The sequence below is a fragment of the Oryza sativa genome, chromosome 2 (genome assembly GCF_034140825.1).
Source record: "Oryza sativa Japonica Group chromosome 2, ASM3414082v1".
Taxonomy (NCBI): Eukaryota; Viridiplantae; Streptophyta; class Magnoliopsida; order Poales; family Poaceae; genus Oryza; species Oryza sativa.
The window spans coordinates 4,736,773-4,756,471 of NC_089036.1; the positions used below are offsets into that span (position 1 = coordinate 4,736,773).

Below are 19,699 nucleotides of genomic sequence, written 5' to 3' on the forward strand. Positions count from 1 at the left end.
ACTAACGTTTGACCATTCGTTTTATTCAAAATTTTTGTACGAATATAAAAATATTTAAATCATGCTTAAAGAACATTTGATGATAAATCAAGTCACATTAAAATAAATAATAATTACATATTTTTTTTTTGAATAAGACGAATGGTCAAACGTTACATAAAAAGTCAATGTTGTCATACATTAAAATACGGATGTAGTATTTCGATATAGATTTTATTGAGAATTCATATTAAATAAAGAATGAAGTTGAAAATAGTTTAATTAGGCTCTTTTTTTTGAACTCAAAATTAATTATTACAAATATAAGGCTGTACTATATTTGCACTACCAACTTATTACATTACCATTTTATCCTAAAATAAAAAAAACAAAATATTAATTTTCTTTAGTGGGAGATATAGTTTTTCATTCCACACACCCCTCTCGTTCCTTACCTGCCATCTTAAACTACGTATATATATAGCCGGCAGGGCAGGTCCCTAATTAAGGAGTAGTACAAACTTAGTCATTGTTAATCTCGACGGAGGACAAGATCCTTCCTGTAGCATAGAGTAGCAACGCACGCGCGTACAGCCAAAACCGGCCGGCCGCCAGGTCGCCGTCCACACGTCCTCGCGTCGCCGGCCGGCCGGTTGCTGGTCGGGTGGCTGTCGATCGATGCATCGATCTAGCCGTAAACTGCCCAATGCGTCGCATGTACTCCCCCTCTTTAAAAAAAAAAAAAAACAAACCCTAGGTGTTTTCGTGTCCAACTTTGATTGTCCGTCTTATATAATTTTTTTTATAATTCGTATTTTTATTGTTGTTAGATGATAAAACACGATTAATATTTTATGCGTGACTTGTCTTTTTAATTTTTTTCATAATTTTTCAAATAAGACGAACGGTTAAAAGTTGGACACGGAAACCAGGGTTTGTCTTTTTTTTTTTTTTGACGGAGGGAGTAGATGCACGCGTCGCATCATATCCGCCGCGGTAGCGTGCGATGCCTCCAACCTGCACACGTCCCGTACGTCTCGATCTGCATCTACCTGATTCTTCGGATGATTCTCTACAGTAGTTCAGAACAATTCTTGTAACGATGAGGAATATGGTAAGAGCCTGAGGTGAGACTGGAGTCGGAGGGGTTAGGAGTAAAGACGAAAAGAAGATTGAGCAGGAAGTGATTGATCAGACGGTGCGCAAACGCAGAAACTTTCTGTACTATATATTGGTTGTGTTGTCTCTATTTGTTTATGTGGCTACAACTAGATATGGTGGAAGAGATGTCCTTTAAATATTTTTAAAAAGAAATTATAAATTTGTTAGAGATTAAAAACGATACATTGGGGTTGAAACCATACGTCCTTTACTATTGTGCTATCAATTACATCTCTTTATTTTTTAGCTGTTGCTTGTAATTTCATCTGGTTTTGCACTGTCATGTATCAATCTAATTGGGCATACAATCTATTATATATTAAAAGTCCATCAAACATTTTCAGGAATGCTCTTAAATCATCACATTATGCTAATAAATTAGAGAAAATCTTAAGAATTTTAAGAAAAAAAAATTCAACCGTTAATTTTCACTTAGGGCTCATTCGAAAGGTAGAATTGGAAAAAAAAGTAGGAACAAAAAATACATATAAATGGGATAAGATTGTTTGTGTAAAATAGATGATTGAAAATCATAAAAAAGTGATGTTCGGAACAAAGGAATTGCTAATAAGCATAAAAATCTTTCTAAGCAATCACATTAGTTGCTTGCATTGTTCTCAAATTATAAATCGTTAGATTAGATTGATCCTAAGAATAGAACGCCCAACTAAACCCAGCTACAGATCGGTTGGCTGTGCACGGCTGCGATGGAGGCCTGGAGAAGGCGCCCGATCGAGGCACGGAAGAGACTCCGGGATACTATCACTCTCTCCGTTTCTATAATATAAGAGATTTTGGATAAATGTAACACATCTTAGTACAATGAATCTAAATATACGGTACGTCTAAATTTATTGTATTAGAATGTGTGACATCCATCTAAAATACTTTATATTATGGGATGGGGAATAGTAGCTAGCTGTACGTTGCCTATATGCAAATCCAAAGACTCGTCCTTCCAGTGAAACATGCCACTCTATACATCAACTGCCCTACAGCTTTGCAAAGTGCATGCAAACAGTGTCCTACAGCTTAATTTGCGAAGCGTAAGAACAGTCAGCGACGATCATCTGGCCTGCCATACAAAGCTCGATCACCCGTAAACCACGGCCTAATATAACCACATCCTGGTAAAACAAACCACACAAACACAATGATCGATGAACAATGCGGGCACATGATCTCACCTAACAACTACTGAGATTAAAAACGAATAAATTGATGAGGAATAGATATCTAAGGCTCATGTTGACTACGGTTTTTTTTTAAAAAAACATTATAGATCACATATATCATACAAAATGAGGTCTAGAATATGTATATCTCCTCCATCTTTACTGATTGGTATGAAAGTATACGACAAACCGCGTCAATGTAAACCAATTTGAAGGAAACTAGTTTGATTATACAAATAAAATATATTTATTAGCAACAGTAGTAAATCCGTATATGTGGATTAGTAAGGACGGTGAAGACGTACATGGGAAAAAATTGTATGGCACCCCATGCCACAAAGCATGCATGGCACCTCTATCAAGATCTTGTCACCTAGCGTGCACAAATCTTGAAGCACTGATCTACCTTCAAAACCATACTAGGGCAAAAACTAATTAACAGACTATCACTAATCTCGCGCGCGCGGAAGGATGGCGGCGGCGATGCGCGTGACGGCGATGCACGTGCAGGAAACGGACGGCGGCGGTGACGACACGATGACGTGCGTGCAAGAAAGGGCGGCCGCCGCCGGCAACGGCGACGCGGACGCACGCAGCAACACGGCGGAAATCGACGGAGCTAGCGCTGCCCAGATTGATCGCGCGGCAGAGGTGCGTGGGCTGATCGGTCATAACTCGAGGTCAAACTTCGCTGACGATGCCATGAAAGACCCAAGCCATGCACATCATCGGTTCAGTTCAGATGATGAGAATCTTGAAGATTGCATGAATGAAGAAAATGATTCAGGCCTGGTTTAGTTCTCAACTTTTTCTTCAAACTTTTAACTTTTCCATCATATCGAAATTTTTCTACACACATAAACTTTTAACTTTTCTATCACATCGTTCCAATTTCAATCAAACTTTTAATTTTGGTGTGAACTAAGCACACCCTCAGTGTGTGAGTAATTTTGATTGATGTACTTTGTTGTGCTCAGTAGATACGGAATGCATACAAATTTGTGTGCACTGTACGTGCACGCGACCGCCGGAATCCTTCCGCGCGCGAGATTAGCGATAGCCAGTTAATTAGTTTCATGCGGTTTTGAAGGTAGAAGTGCTCCAAGATTTGTGCACGCCAGGTGACAGAATCTCAATAGGTGTGCCATACAATTTTTTTTTCCGACGTACATATCCTACTAGTCTATCTTCTTTTTATATGATGACACAGATTTTAGATAATTAATTGTTTCTTGAAATTTACTAAATAATATACTGCATAGAGCTAACAAATAGACTGAGAAAAAAATATCTAAACCTTTATAAGTTTCTTAAGTACATGGCCTATGTTGTATGCCTGCGTATTTGTAGGGACTACCTTTCTAGTTTAGTCTAAAAATTTTGAACGGTTTTTTGAAAGTAGAGATGAACTCCGAATCTCCGATGGAAACAAATGCAAACCACGTGAAAGTTGACATGTCAAGCTGGGAACATATCCTATACACACAAGTTTCTCGTGCACAATTTAATAATATTATTGAAAATATGTGTTTAATTTTTCTAGAATTTTCTGTGAAATTTACTAGTTGGTGTGCACGAGAAGCTTGTGTGCATAGGATATGTTCCCGTCAAGCTGGTCAGTCATTTATGATTCTGAGACCCGGTTTGAACCAAACGAAGTCCTTATACTGAAGCAATTGACTTTGTTGTTCTGAGACCCGGTTATGATTCTATTTCTACCCATCGTATTGTTTCGTTTGTTGTGAAAGGTAATTTACTCATTAAAGAAACTGATAGAATCATAACGACTAGTTCAGTAGTTCGCTTTGGATTTAAGCTTCTGAAGTGCTCGACAGCTTACCAACCTCGACGCCATGGCCATGGTGAAACCTGCACTCGCCGACGATTATCGGGTGAAAGAAATCTCTGAGCTTGAAAGAAGAGATGCGGTTCGGTTGGGTCGGTGATTCTTCACCGACCCCAAGAGGCATTTGGGCCGTATATGCCACAGCAATTGGGCCGTCGCCCACCGGCCCACCCCATCAAAACAGTACTCGGAGACCGAACCGCAGCACCAACATATAACACACTAATAAATGGGATTTTTTTTCCATCCTTCGAAGTACAGTAACATATAATGCGGTAGTGGTAAAAGGTAAAGAACAATAGCGATTGCAGAATTGGATGAACAGATTAGTTCATGAAAGGTGGAAGCGGAACGACCTTGGATCGGAGTTGGGACAGGATAATTAACTGACAGCGAATCTGCAGTTGGACAGTAAACAAGTCTTCAGAATGATTTGATTTCTGTCTGTTTCTACCAAAGAGTTTCTGATGAATGAGTAGTCAATTAACTTAACTACTTTTAATTAACCATCATCTGAAGCCATGAGGGTAGCTAGCTCAGATTCTTTACTGGACAATTATGTAATGTATTGCTCTCTCGTTTCCTTCTTGATTAATGATCAATCAGTTCATCTCCTCTCTTGAAATCGGCCTGTGCTCTCCTGATGCTCCATGCCATTGTTGAAGGCGAACATTCAGGCCCTGCCGCCGCCGCTGCCGAAGCTCTCCACCGCCGACGAACGGTCGATCTGCAGGCACGCCGGCGAGTCAGGTTTCAGAGTAGACTGTTCATTTCACTTCCTACAAGTGTTTGTGTTCATCGTGCAGATGCAGAATCACTGATTCATCACTCACCAGAGTTCTCAAGGAGATTCTTTTTCTCATTTGCAAAGGTCATATTCAAAGAAGCCTCCATATATGCTGGTGTGTGTACAGTCCTGGTCTCAAGTCTCAACGATGATCTGCACAAATAAAAAAAGGATGAACAATGTTAGACAATTATACTGTCACTTTTCACATTTCAGATATCTTCCTTCTTTTATCAGTGTTTACTGTCAAAGGTTAGATTGCTACAAATAACACCATTTCACTTTTATCAGTGCAATGGAAATAGGGAGTTCTCAAGCATCAAGAAACCGGCGTGCCATATTAGCTACAGTTTCTGTATAAAAACGCATGAATACTTTGTTGAGGTAAAACGTAAAAGTCGTTTTTAAGTAAGCATGTTTCACAAAATGGTGCACTAAGCACTAGTCTGAGTTTTGAACTGCTATTTGGTGGTGGCTACTTTCTCCTGCTCCGTTAGTATGTTTTCCAATTGCTACTCCCTTGCTAAATGGTGCGTTACGTACACAAGTTTTACTATATAGAAGTTTTTTTTTTGAAAAAAATGAAATAATTGTACTCAATTAATCATGTCTAATAGTTTGTCTTGTTTTACACGTTGCCAAAAATCCTAGCTGAATATCTGGTTCGAACTCAGCGACTGTTCTCATCTAGGACACTATGGAACAGGTGAATCATAAAACACAAGAATAAGAAAAACTAATTAGTTTCATATATATGAATGCACCTAAAAAACAGAGAAGTGTAATATATATGGAAAAAAATATAGGAGTGATCGTTAAAATCAGAATACACACAGAAGTCAATGATTTTCTAGAATCAAATTGCCGCCAATATTAGAAGCTATAGTAAAATTGCTCATAGTAAAAGAGACGTCTGTTGCCTACGTCAAGACAGAGTGATTAATCCACGTAATGACCTTCTTGTTGCCTTGCATTGACTTACTGCCAGAGAGATTGGAAAAAAATGCCCCCAAGTGTTATCAGATTATTGTATGTTGCGTAACACAAAGAAACTGAGATGTACTTGACAGTGCAAGGACAAAAGATATGAGGTTTAAGTGTTATCAAATTATTGTATGTTGCGTAACACAAAGACACTAAGATATACTTGATAGTGCAAGGGACAAAACATGTGAGGTTTTAACCTTGTGATCCATTTTCAAACCTCAACACCCTCACAATTTTCTTTTAAAAAAAAAACTACCGCTAACAAAAATACTAGGTGCTGATTGGAACGCGCGTGCTACCAAATAGCCTATAATTAGTTATATCAACAAAACACCGTAATGGCCTGACATAATTGATAACGACAACGGCGAAGTTATGAACGTACTCACGGTGAAAATTGGCCAATTTCTGGTTAAATTAATTAGTGCCCGTTGGAGAGCCGTCCAAATCGCGCTGACACTTCCCTTTTGTAATTATCCGCAGTACTATATGACTAGACAAAATCTGCTGCCGATCTATGCTCCTTTAAAGAATGGAATGGCTTGTCACCAGCATCAACTCCCCAAAATTCTGACATGTGAGACTATTGTCCATTCCCTCTTAAAATTAAATGTACGGTAAAAACAGAATTAATTGAAACAAATCAAAATTGTTTATTGTTGGCGAGGAGAAGCAGAGGAGTGGATGGATGGTGCGGATCGATACTCGATCATAAGCTCGTTGCGGTCACAGGCTCGTCTCGGTAGACGTCGCTACGCTACGGCACCGCTAATCTCGACTCCGTGCTATTAAGTTAATCACATCGCTAATCTCAGGAGTTGGGTGGGGCCCCTATAATCAGAGGCACGGTCCGACAAAACCGACATGCCAAGAGCAAGTATAATAGTAAGCTATAAGCCTACTATAAACTTATGTAGAGGAGAGAAGTAAATAAAAGAGAAAGATGTTGGTTCTCATGTAAGAGCTGGCTTAACACAAGCTCCAAAACAACATTAAATGTATAAGTGAGAGATAGAGATAGAAGAAGAAAATCATAGCTAACCTTATAGTTAATCTATTATATGTGTTAACTTTAGTATAGGCTAATAGTAGGAAATGTGCTATATTATTATCCTTGCTCTAAAACAACGAATCTAAACAAGTATTGACTATTTAGATTGTTGTTTCAAGAGGATGTTTGGGAGGGAGGACACCCCCTAAAATTTTATAGGTAGTAATATTTTGGATGAAGTTAGTATTCTGCAGGCACACCTATATACTCCTGTCAAGTCAACACCAAGTAGTCGAAGCTCTCACGAGTTGCCATGAAAAAAAAGAAGATAATACTCGAACAACCCTCACCATGTGCCATTCCAGGTGACAGCATGGGGCACATATTTCGAACATCAGGTATGGCACCTTAAATAATACTATCTTTATATTTTAATATATGACGCCGTTGACTTTTTATTTAATGTTTGACCATTCGTCTTATTCATCGTCAAATGTTTTTTAAGCACGGCATAAATATTTTCATATTTGCACAAAAAAATTTGAATAAAATAAATAGTCAAACGTTGATTAAAAAGTCAACGACGTCATACATTAAAATACGGATGGAGTAAAAATATTAGTTCAACAGTTTCCCTTTTGTCTTGCACCGAAAAATAGGGAGTAGATTTAACTTAAAAAATAGGTAGTTTCCCTTTTGTCTCGAGAACGGTGATCGATATCCCATCAATATATCAGAATTGTTTTCTCAAGAAATATATTGCTAAAAAGAAAACTTAATCTGCTCCTACTGAGGCACAACTACAAGTCTACAACTTCAAATGGGGGTAATGCATTGTGGATGGCAAGGATTGGTTTATTAATTTACACAAAGTTAAGTTTTATTTTCTTTACAAAAGAACTTAATTGATGTTAGAGCTATAATAGAAATAGACTGTTTTGAATAAATTAACTGTCTTATCTATCTGAATAAATTAAACACCTTGTCTACTCGTCCAATGTTTGTCATAATTTTTTATTTTTCCTGTTGCAACGCACGGTCACCTCTGACAGATTAACAATACCAATTTATTCCTAGTAAAATCCTAAATAAAATATTTTTAAAGCACATAAAAATCAACTAGTAGATATATATTTGTACCATTATAATACCACCAATAATAGAAGGGGTCGTAGATGCACCCCCTACATAAATAGTAGTAAGACGTAGTACTGATTAATTCAAGTAATGATATTTTCTTCTTTGACTATACCAGATATTAGAGCTTAATCAGATGTTGCGTGTGTTTGGGAAACACAACAATATATGAACTTGAAACCTTGATACCGCTGACATTTTTTTTGTGTTCATTGCAACACGTGTATGCATGGTAAGCACAGCAATATACTAATTCCCCGAGATAGCTGATAACAACTGCAAAGTTGACAATTGAACTCACTGCGAAAATTGGCAATTCAATTTTCTAGCTGAAATAGCGCCTGCGTTGCAGGTTGGAGAGCCGTCCAAATCAATGACCCAGCGTCGCGTCGGTCACTCTCGCAGGATAGGATCCTCTCTACACAACACTCCAAATAGATTATTCTAACAGATGATTCCGTTAAATTTTAGCATAATATTGACGTGTCTGGTTATTCGTCTTATTAAAAAGAATTATATAATCATATTTTATTTTATTATCAATTGTTTTATTACTAAAAGAATATTAAGCATGAATTATATATTTTTTAAAGTTTTTGAAATCAAATTTTGAATAAAATAAATGGTCAACGTTATACCACAGGTCAATTTCCCAGTCTATTTTAAAAACAAAGATATAGTATTAATTTGAAAAAATGTGTTAAATGCCAATCTTTCCAAATAAGAGGACCGCAAGCAATTAGCAGACATCAAAACCTGACTTTAATTCTTAGATGCATTATCATACTAAAATAACTTTTCTATGTATATTATTATAGTAATTAAACTTCTCTATATATACCATTCCTAGTTGCCCTTAAGGTATTCGACAACTAAGCTACTAGCTAGCTAGCTCAATACGCCATCAGCGACACCGTCCAGGTTGTTGTGAGAGGGGTTGTGAGATATTTAACTATTTATCACTCTAAGTGGCAATCTGGCACTAATTCAGCCATGAATTAAAAAATTGCCAATTTTCACCGTGAGTTCAGTAGTCAACTTTGCAGTTATCGTGAACCATGCATTAATGTGTTTGAATTGCAATTTGCAATTTGCAAAGGTCAGCTTTGTCATAGATAGCCAGAAATTCCGGCTGCCTCTGCTGCATCACAATTACTACTTCATCCGTACTAAAATAAAATATAAGTAATTTTGAACCGATGAGATACTTTTCAGACTATGAATCTAGACATAGAGTATATATTGTATTTCTAGAAAGTGTCTCATCTGTTCAAAATCTTTTATATTTTAAGATAAAGGAAGTATATTGCTGTGCCAGCATCATCAGCATGGGTGTTGTGCTTGTTGGAGTGATCATACAGGAGTTGCAAATTGCAACTCAAATCGTTAACAATAGTACAGAACCATTGCTTAACTGTTCTAAATAACAGCACATTTACTAGCTAGTGGATGCATTCCAATGGATTAGTAAGGACAGACGCAATGTATCTTGCTGGGGTCAACAGTAGTGTAGGCCCCAAATCAAATGGTAGTTATCATAAATTGCATGATATGCTATTTTTAGAGAAACAAATTAAACCGTATCTAGTTAATATAAACTCATTTTTATGTTTGATATATTTGTTATAACATGTAGAAGTGGAAAACTTGCATGTTAATTTGCATAGTGATATATCTCATATCAACTTATCTTATCATTTTTTTATTTACAACTATTTAGGTGACATGAAAAAAACGAGAAGATAAAAACACTTTTCTGTAGAATTAAGTCATCGAATATACGAATATGTTTGAGATAGCTAAATAGATAATATGTTATGTATGGGTGGTCTCTGTATGTTATAAGTTGTAATTAAAATGATTATACAGATAATATTCGTCTAAATCACAGTATTTATGCTCTGAACTCAACTGCGAAAATTTCATACAATCACTATTCATGCTCTGAACTCCACAACATTCCTAATTAAAAGGTTGCATGTGCTTGAATACTAAAAAATCGGCACCCGATTTTTTTACAACTAAGCACATATAACTAACGGTAGCGCTAATCCACGCGCTGCACACGGAATATTAGATCGAGCGCCACACAGCGCTCCCTCCTTCCAGTTTTTTCGTTTTTTACCACCCACCTTTACTCCGCATCCCACCTTTCATCAGTTTATTTTTTTCGTTTTTTTACCACCCTATCTTCCGTGGTTCTTTTTTCTCTTTTCCATCTTATCCGTGCTTCATCAAAGGGCCCGGTAAAATATTAAACATCCAGATTTTTTTTGTTTTTGGTTCCTTCTCTCCAGTTATTTTGTTTCGCGTTTTAGTAAAATATTTATCATCTAGTTTTTCTTTTCCAGTTTTCTGTTTTTCTAGTGTCTCCCCACGTTTCAAAAGTAACGAATTTACTCCGTGGAGTTTTCCATTTACTCCTAGCCTTCCACATCTGCTCCTTCTAAAATAACAAATTTACTCGCATGAATGCCCTTACTTTTTACTTGCATGAATGTCCCCATATCGTGCGACACCATTCCTAGATGGTCGTAAAAGAACTACTACCTGCTTAAAACACTAGTAATTCTTTTACTAGTGTTATAAATATTGTTTAGATTTCGTGGTCTGCGAGTAAAACAATTACCACCTTCCTCTCGATATAGCCCATGATCTCGTAGCTACTATGTAGTAATATGTTTACTGATATGTTCAGTACACTGTATAAGAGTAAAAGCTGAGACTTCGTGGTCTGCGAGTAAAACAATTACTACTTTTCTCTCGATATAGCTCATGATCTCGTAGCAACCATATAGTAATATGTTTACTGATGTATTCAATACACGGTATAAGAGTAAAAAATGATACTAAAAGTATTGTTAATCTATATCACAAAATGACCGTACGAATAAAAAAAATTACAGGCTCAATCACATACAAATGATAAAAATTACTCACAAGTGAATCAAACTAGAAAAGAAAAAAAATGATTCAACCAAAAATCCATCGTGAAACTAGGATTCTGGTGGCTTTCTTGGATCTTGCTATAAGGATGGAGATGCCGGTCTGTGTCTTGTGACAGGTAGTGGAGAGGGCAACCAGATGGCGAGCGGTAGTCGATGATGGAATAATAGAAGGGTGTAGCGGCATGGTATAGAGATGGGCTCGACATTGCGCAGTAGCAGCCATCCATCATCTAGCAAGCACGAAAAAAATGCAAGAACATTCTCGTTCATGTTATAGAGACGACGAGCAAAAGAAAAATAGCAAAAAACCTCCATCATCGGCAAACTCCACCCTATCCTCTGCGGCGAACCACATGGAGCATGATGTGCAAATGTAGGACCTATGCAGCCCATCAATTCAGATCAAGTAATATTGGAGATTGCACGTTAATCTGATTTGCAAAAAAAAATTGGGGCTTCATGCGTGAAGGTAAACTAGAGTATGCAGATGCAAATCGGAGTGCTATTTCCTTACGTGCTTGTTCTGTCAATGTCGCCGACGTGGAGCAGCCGCCGATTGTTGCTCTTGACCTAGGTGAACGCCTCTTTACTAGTTAAGGTGTTGCTCGACGTACGGCAGCGAGGCCCGAAGCAGCGCCTTCGCATCAACCGCCACCGGCCACCGCTCGCCGGCCATCGCCTGTCGTCGTCCTCCTCCATGGTGCGTCACCGATCTGTGGGCTGGGATGATGGATCGATGCATATCCCAAAAAAAAAGAGGAAAAAATAAAGTGGGGGCGAGAGTGGTTGGTTGGGTACGGGAAAAATAGAATATATACTGGAATCTGGGAAGTTGTTTTTATCGAAGTAAATCATTTACTCCGATAATAGTGGGAGCAGGATGATGGGACGTGGGGTGGGATCGGAAGTAGGAAAGTTGTTTTTATTATCGAAGTAAATCATTTACTCCGATAACGATGGGAGCGATGGGAGCGGGATGACAGGACGTGGAGTGAGGTAGGCTTAGACTAATACATGTTTGGTGCTCGAAATGCTAAGGAACGTGCTGCGCTCCTAACAGCAGTACTACATATTTAACACCGTATTTCAAAATGCAAGCACGCCAAACACATGTTTAACTTTGTTGGCAGGATGCTCCTTGAGTGGTGATTCTATTGAACTGTTGTGAACAAACTAATTATTGGATGCTGAATTGATGAGTACATACGTATACGTATACGTATATACCAACAACCTACCTCAGTACCTCTAATTGGCCCGTTGGCTTTTGTTTCAGAAATCAGAACAACATTTTCTCTACATTTCAAATCTAATTCATCAGTAAGGATCATCAAAATCATAATTTGTGCTAATTAGTAATTTTCATTTGTTTTGCATAGTAGTGCCGCATATCGATCAGCTTTTACAAATCATTGTGACATATACATTTTTCAGTGTAGTATAAATATAGTAAGGCAACTACACGATTGCTATTGGCCAGCAAATAAGAGAGTTTTTTCTCTTTTTTTTAATAATGGTATGAAACATCCCGGCCTTTGCTCACAAGAGCTATAGTCCATTATTACAAAAGTAGCACACTAAAAAGCTTAGTCCAAAGAGTTATAAGGCTGATGATTCCTGCACGTTAATGCTAATAAGAAGGCAGCGGAAATCACACCACAGCCAAGCTGTATTAATGTCCAAACCTCCAAATCGCTTTGCGCCTTTCAATTTGCAATTATTTCTCTTGCCTATGTTTTCATTTTGCAATTATTTTTGTGCTAGACAACAAATAATAAATGAATCAACTTCTGTCTATTTATACCATTTCCATGAAGTGCTCGACAACTCACACCCATGGCCATGGTGCAATACGTCACCGGCTACCTGTGCCTCTCCTTGGCTCTCCTCTTGCTCACTCTCGTCCTCCACAAGGTGGCGAGGAAGGCGACCGGTAATGGCGCCGGCAAGCCGAGGCTTCCGCCGGGGCCGTGGCGGCTGCCGGTCATCGGCAACCTCCACCAGGTCGCGATGGGCGGCCCGCTCGTCCACCGCACCATGGCCGACCTGGCGCGCCGGCACGACGCGCCGCTCATGTCGCTCAGGCTCGGCGAGCTTCGCGTCGTCGTCGCCTCGTCCGCCGACGCTGCCAGGGAGATCACCAAGACGCACGACGTCGCGTTCGCGACGCGGCCGTGGAGCTCCACCATCCGCGTCATGATGAGCGACGGCGTCGGGCTGGTGTTCGCGCCCTACGGCGCGCTGTGGCGGCAGCTCCGCAAGATCGCCGTGGTGGAGCTCCTCAGCGCGCGCCGCGTCCAGTCGTTCCGCCGCATCCGGGAGGACGAGGTCTGCCGCCTCGTCGCCGCCGTCGCCGCGGCGCAGCCCGGCGAGGCCGTGAACGTCAGCGAGCGGATCACGGCGCTCATCTCCGACTCGGCGGTGCGCACCATCATGGGCGACAGGTTCGAGAAGCGGGACGAATTCCTGGAGGGTCTCGCCGAGGGGGACAGGATAGCCTCCGGGTTCAGCCTCGGCGACCTGTTCCCGTCGTCGAGGCTGGCCAGCTTCGTCGGCGGCACGACGCGGCGGGCGGAGGCGAACCACCGCAAGAACTTCGGGCTGATAGAGTGCGCTCTCAGGCAGCACGAGGAGCGGAGGGCCGCCGGCGCCGTGGACGACGACGAGGACCTCGTCGATGTGCTTCTCAGGGTTCAGAAGGAAGGGAGCCTCCAAGTGCCCCTCACCATGGGCAATATCAAAGCCGTTATCCTTGTAAGTTGACAAGTACTTGTTCTTCACCTCTTCCCCTTTTCCCCTGCGAAATCACTAATACGCGATCGGTCGCTGAAATCTCGGCGAGGCCATCGGTTTTTTTTCTTGCCGTTACCTTTCCATTTTTGCCAGACTCCTGTGCTCGAGATCTTTGTTTTTTCCGTCGCTTTTTTGGCTGTTTTTTTTCTGTTACCGAATGGTGACGCGCGGCGATCAGCCCGTTCCCCATGATCCTTTTTTTTTTTCACTCGCATTACTTTTCTGTTTTTAGTAAGTTTATATAACTAAAGGTGGTACACATCAAATTTACACAACTAAAATTTATATACCCAAAGTTTATACATTCCAAAGTTTATAGGTTAAAAGTTTATATACCCGGTTCAAATTTGAATTCAAATTTGGATTCAAATATATTTATATATATATATATATATAATATTTCTATACATAAAGTCTATATGTACGGAATTTCATCAAGTTTATACATCTAAAGTTTGTATACCCAAAGTTTATAAGTTAAAAGTTTAAATAGCCTGTTCAAATTAATTTGGATTCAAATATTTTTTTATATAGAATATTTCTATACATAAAGTTTATATGTATGAAATTTCATCAGGTTTACACATCTAAAGTTTGTATACCCAAAGTTTATAGGTTAAAAGTTTATATACCCGGTTCAAATTCGAATTCGAATTTGTAAGTATAAAGTTTATTCACATGAATATATTTTTCAAGTGTATTAGATTTCTTTTTATATTTTTTAAATGGTTTAAAATTGATAGTGTGGTAGAAAGGGGAGACGTGTGCGGGGAGGGACGCGGGTGCTGATAGTTTTTTTTTATCGCTTAACCCTCCCTCCAGCGAGCGATCGCGTACTAGGACCATCCTTTTCCCTATGGATAATGATAATAGTATTATCTCCCTTAATTTTGATAGGACTTATTTTATTCAATTTTAACATCTTCGACACCAAAGCTTTAACTTTTAATTGGTTGCAAAATAGTACAACCTTAATAACTACTCCATCTGTTCACAAATACAGATAATTTTAAGCCCTTTTGACTTGTCCAAAAATATTAATGAGTTTAAAGTACTTTTTGTCTTATCAATCATTTATTTTTCAATCGTATCACCAATCACTTTCTGGATCTATAATCCCTATATTCGTGAACGGATGGAATATAAGACATATTTTACCAAACCCCTTTTACCTGAGTGCACTTAAAATTTTACTACTGTTAATGTAAAAATCTATAAAGTTTTACCTTTAATAATAAAATTAAATAACCTTAACTGATGAATGGGGGAGCATATGAAAATAAAAAAAAAGGTATGCACACTGAACAAAGAAAGTAATTGATAAGATATTGTTTTTTACGTATATGGGAAATCATGTTTTTTCCATGCATATAGGAACTTTTTGGTGCTGGGAGCGAGACATCAGCAAGTACACTTCATTGGGCGATGACTGAGCTCATAATGAATCCAAAAGTGATGCTGAAGGCACAAGATGAGTTAAGTAACGTCATCAAAGGAAAGCAAACAATATCTGAAGATGACTTAGTTGAACTGAGGTACTTAAAACTTGTTATCAAAGAGACCTTAAGGTTACATCCTGTGGTGCCACTACTTCTCCCTAGGGAATGTCGGGAGACATGTGAGGTCATGGGGTACGATATCCCCATAGGTACTACTATGCTTGTTAACGTGTGGGCAATCGGTAGAGACCCTAAGTATTGGGAGGACGCTGAGACATTTAGACCCGAGCGATTTGAGGATGGACATATAGACTTCAAAGGAACAGATTTTGAATTTATACCGTTTGGAGCTGGGCGAAGGATGTGCCCTGGTATGGCATTTGCAGAAGCAATCATGGAGCTCGTTCTAGCCTCGCTTCTCTATCACTTTGATTGGGAGCTTCCTGATGGGATCTCGCCGACCAAGGTGGACATGATGGAGGAGTTGGGTGCAACTATTCGAAAAAAGAATGATCTTTATCTCGTTCCAACTGTTCGTGTGCCTATGTCGACTGCCCTATAGCTGTTTACACTTAAGAGACAAAATATTTGTCTCATCTGTACGCGCCTATATGATAAACTATATAACTTTTGATGGATTGATGTACTCCTACTTTGCATCCTACTCGTTCTACATTATTACTTTAAATTTAGTTATTAAACTATTTAATTTATATATATGATCAAGAGTTTAACTCGTGACAATAATTTGATAAATAATATGTTTTAAATGCTAAAGTCCTCCTAGCTTGTCAATTTTGATGGCGGTCACCTCATTACACATATACATGTACTTGCACGCACAATATCTGGTGTAGACTCTGGGATGCCATAACCATGAACAATATGGAGAAAGGAGGATAATAGTCGTGCCTCCTATTGCTGGCAGTAGCTCTGCTAACACACAATGGCGTTGTGTGAAGAGAAGAGGATAAGAGGCGGGTTGGAGCCTGAGAGTTGGAAGGGATGAGGTGGAGAGGGGTGGGACAAACATGAGAAAAGAGGACTTATAATTTTGTTTTAAATTTGGTCAAATTTAAGAATTTTGACTAAAAAAAGTTGAATGCCTTGTAATATAAAACGGAGGGAGTAACTATTATTAACAGATAAAATTGTGTATAGTTGTATTAGTGCCGGTACGAAAGTAGTCGCGCTGTCCCTCTCATTTTGCAATAATTTCTCTTGCCTATCTTTTCAAAATAGGGATAGCCGCACTGTACCTGACTTTTTTTTTCACTTACATGAATGAATGAACTTCTCTATGGAAACTAGTATTTTGATATCTCGAGCGGATGTCCACTTGTCTATTTATAAACCATCCAAACAACAAAGAAAAATTCTCAAATCGTCTACACTAACAGCGTAAATTTTTTAAATCATTATTCACACCCAAATTTATTTTTTATTCTAAATGTGTAGGTCGAATTTAAACTTAGATTTCCGTCGCTGATATATATCCCTATACTAACATTGTTAATGTTTTTCAGATTTTTCACTACCATTTACATTGGATTTGGAAGAAAAAAAAGTAACGAGGGGACATCCCTTAAAGAAGTTAGAATCCACTCCATTCTTTCTCTATATATAACATTTCTTGTTGGCCTCCATATATAACACTCATAGATCGCCATGGCCGTGGTGCAAATGCAAGACGTCACCGGCTACGTTTGCCTCTCCCTGGCTCTCGTCCTGCTCACTCTCGTGCTCCACAAGGTGGTGGCGATCGAGGAAGGCGAGCGGTTGTAGTGGCGCCGGCCAGCCGAGGCTTCCGCCGGGGCCGTGGCGGCTGCCGGTCAACGATCGGCAACTTCCACCAGCTCATGATGGGCACCTGTGGACCCTCGTTTTTATAACAGGAATCAATCGTGTAAACAGTACCATTTCTCTGAATCAAGTAGTCTGGTACACATGAGCTCATAGCTGAAATACCAAATACTCATACACGAGAGTCTAGTGTGAATTATTACAACATAAGCCCGCAGGCATTGTCTTAAATCATCGGACCGAGCGGTCCGGAATACAACCAAAAGCAGAATTAGATAAGACAGCGGATTTTAGGCAGCGGCATGCCATTGCCACAGGCAACGACCGTACTAAGACCTACTGGGCGACATCGTCTTCATCTCCCTCCTGGTAGTAGGCATAGGGATCCTCCGGAGCTTCGTCTCCCGCTTCTGATTAATTTTATATTCGCAAGGGTGAGTACCAACCGTACTCAGCAAGCCACCACAGCAACAATGCATATGAAAGGGTATTTCAAAGGATAGCTATGGTTCTTTTGCGCAAAGCAAGTTTTGTAATTCTTTTTACAAGCCTCAGACCTAGCATTGACTGATCAAATTTTAGTACCAGTGTTTGTATTTAAACAACGATGGTTCTGTCCACCATCCATTGTGATCCCAAGGATAGCTTCCCGCCATTGAGTTGTTATGGTTTTCTGAGGATGCCCACCTTCCCCCTTCTCAGGAAGTGGCTCCAACAGCATAAAAATTCGTCATGCAACAACCCATCCCACACAAGTTAAGAATTTAGAGACTAGCCAAGTGTAATACATGTCCCGATGCTCAATAACCGCGAGCACGACTATTCGAATAGATTTGGTTTACTCACACTTCAGTGGATGTACACTTTACCCGCACTCCGCGACTGCCCAACACATGAGCCTCGTCCCAACACATGAGACGTGTCACGGCAAAGCTTTTCGATAACCTCGCATTGGCAGTACCCGCTCCATGAACTTTATATCCTCATGCACTCTAGGCGTACACGATTTCTAGCAGTGAGAGGAGTTCTGGCGCACCCGGGAAAGGAAAAACACATGCACTCCTACGTTGCTTCCTGTCGTTGTACCCAGTCCATCATGATTGTTCTCTTATGGGTATCCTCATGTAGTATTGCCAAGCCAGTCTCTGACCATCCGGAACGGGCATCCACCATCCACCTGGCCATCTGAACCGGGCATCCGCCAGCAGACTGCTTGCCGCATCACACACCTAAAAGAAGACCACTACGCATGGATACTGCCTCCGCTCAGCTATCTACTCCGCTAGGTCTATACCCATATGAGAAGTGCGGTTGTACGGGGGATCGTTTCATTCTTAACTTCATGGCTCGGTCCTTAACTGACCAGGGACGGCACTAGCCTTTTCCGGACATCACCCAAATCCTCCATCCGCCCCAGTCGAAAACATTTGTTTAGTTTTATTTTCCTTTCACAAATTATGTCATCAATATCATGGCAATGTGGCGCTCATGTCTCCACATGCCGCATCTCAATTACCTTCCCAAAGGTAATTGCCCAAGCATATAGCATTTGATAAATATGAGTATGCATAAATCTAGAGTAGCATTTCTAAGCATTTGTCATAGTTGACTAAGGACTTATACGTAAATCATAGTTACAAGGATTTAAGGGTAAACAATAATCAAGGCATGGCATAATCACAAGTAGGATGTTCATAACTGCATGCAATTTTATTTGTAAACAAAACAATTTCGCAATTGGGATTAATATGTTCAAGGAATAGTGATGACTTGCCTTGCTCTAGGTCTTGTGGGCCTTGGCCTTCACCCGGATCCGCGGCTCCCTCGGTCTCTATAGTTACATGCGTAAGAACAATTTGAATTCGATCAGAATTCAAACAAAATCCACATAATGACCGTATTGAAAAACGAGCGCGGGAGGTGAATTTTATATAGGCTACTTTATTCGCGAAGTGGAATTGTTCTTCTTCCTAAGATATTTTGTAAGTTATAGTCATGTCCTAAGACTCATCGAATTATTGAGTTCTTAATCATATGTAAATTATTATCGCGAACTTGATTTCTTAGGGAGATTACTAAAAATAATCTATAGATTATAATCTATAGGAGTTCATCCAATTATATTTTCATTAATCCTATAATTAAATGCTAGTATTTTAGGTATTTAATTAGTAAGAATTCATCTAACTATATTTTCATTAATCCTATAATTAACTTTCGCAATTTTACGACTATAATTAACCTACGATTAAATTCTTAACTATTTTGAATTTTCTAAACTTCTAAATTTTACTCAAACCCTATTTATTTTCTTTCTCTTCCTTTCCTTTTCTTTTTCCCCTTTTTTTTCTTCTTTCCCTTCTCTTTTCTTTTCTCTCTTTTTCCTCTCCTCTCTTTCTTTTTCTCTCTCTTCTCTCCTCCCGGCTCCTTTCTTTCTTTTCCTTCTCTTCCTCTCTTCTCTTTCGGCTCCTTCTCCCTCTCTCTCTCGCCCTGCCTACCGAGACCGGCTGAGGAAAAGGAAAAAGGCGGCGGCGGCACGGCTTACCGGCGGCAACGGCAATGGTGGCGGCGCACGGTGGCTGCGACGGCGGTGGCGCACGGCGGCTGCGACGGCGGCGGGGAACGCGGCACGGCCAAGGCGCGGCGCGGCGCG

General features: G+C 39.7%; 1 protein-coding gene across 1 annotated transcript; it reads left to right on the top strand.

The window, feature by feature from the left end:
* Nucleotides 1-12,836: 12,836 nt before the first annotated feature.
* LOC4328531 (desmethyl-deoxy-podophyllotoxin synthase) lies at nucleotides 12,837-15,889 on the top strand. Its single transcript, XM_015771371.3, has 2 exons — nucleotides 12,837-13,765; nucleotides 15,179-15,889. The coding sequence occupies exons 1-2, from the start codon at nucleotides 12,848-12,850 to the stop codon at nucleotides 15,803-15,805; spliced, it is 1,545 nt and encodes a 514-aa protein (XP_015626857.1). The 5' UTR covers nucleotides 12,837-12,847; the 3' UTR covers nucleotides 15,806-15,889.
* The last annotated feature ends 3,810 nt before the right edge of the window (nucleotides 15,890-19,699 follow it).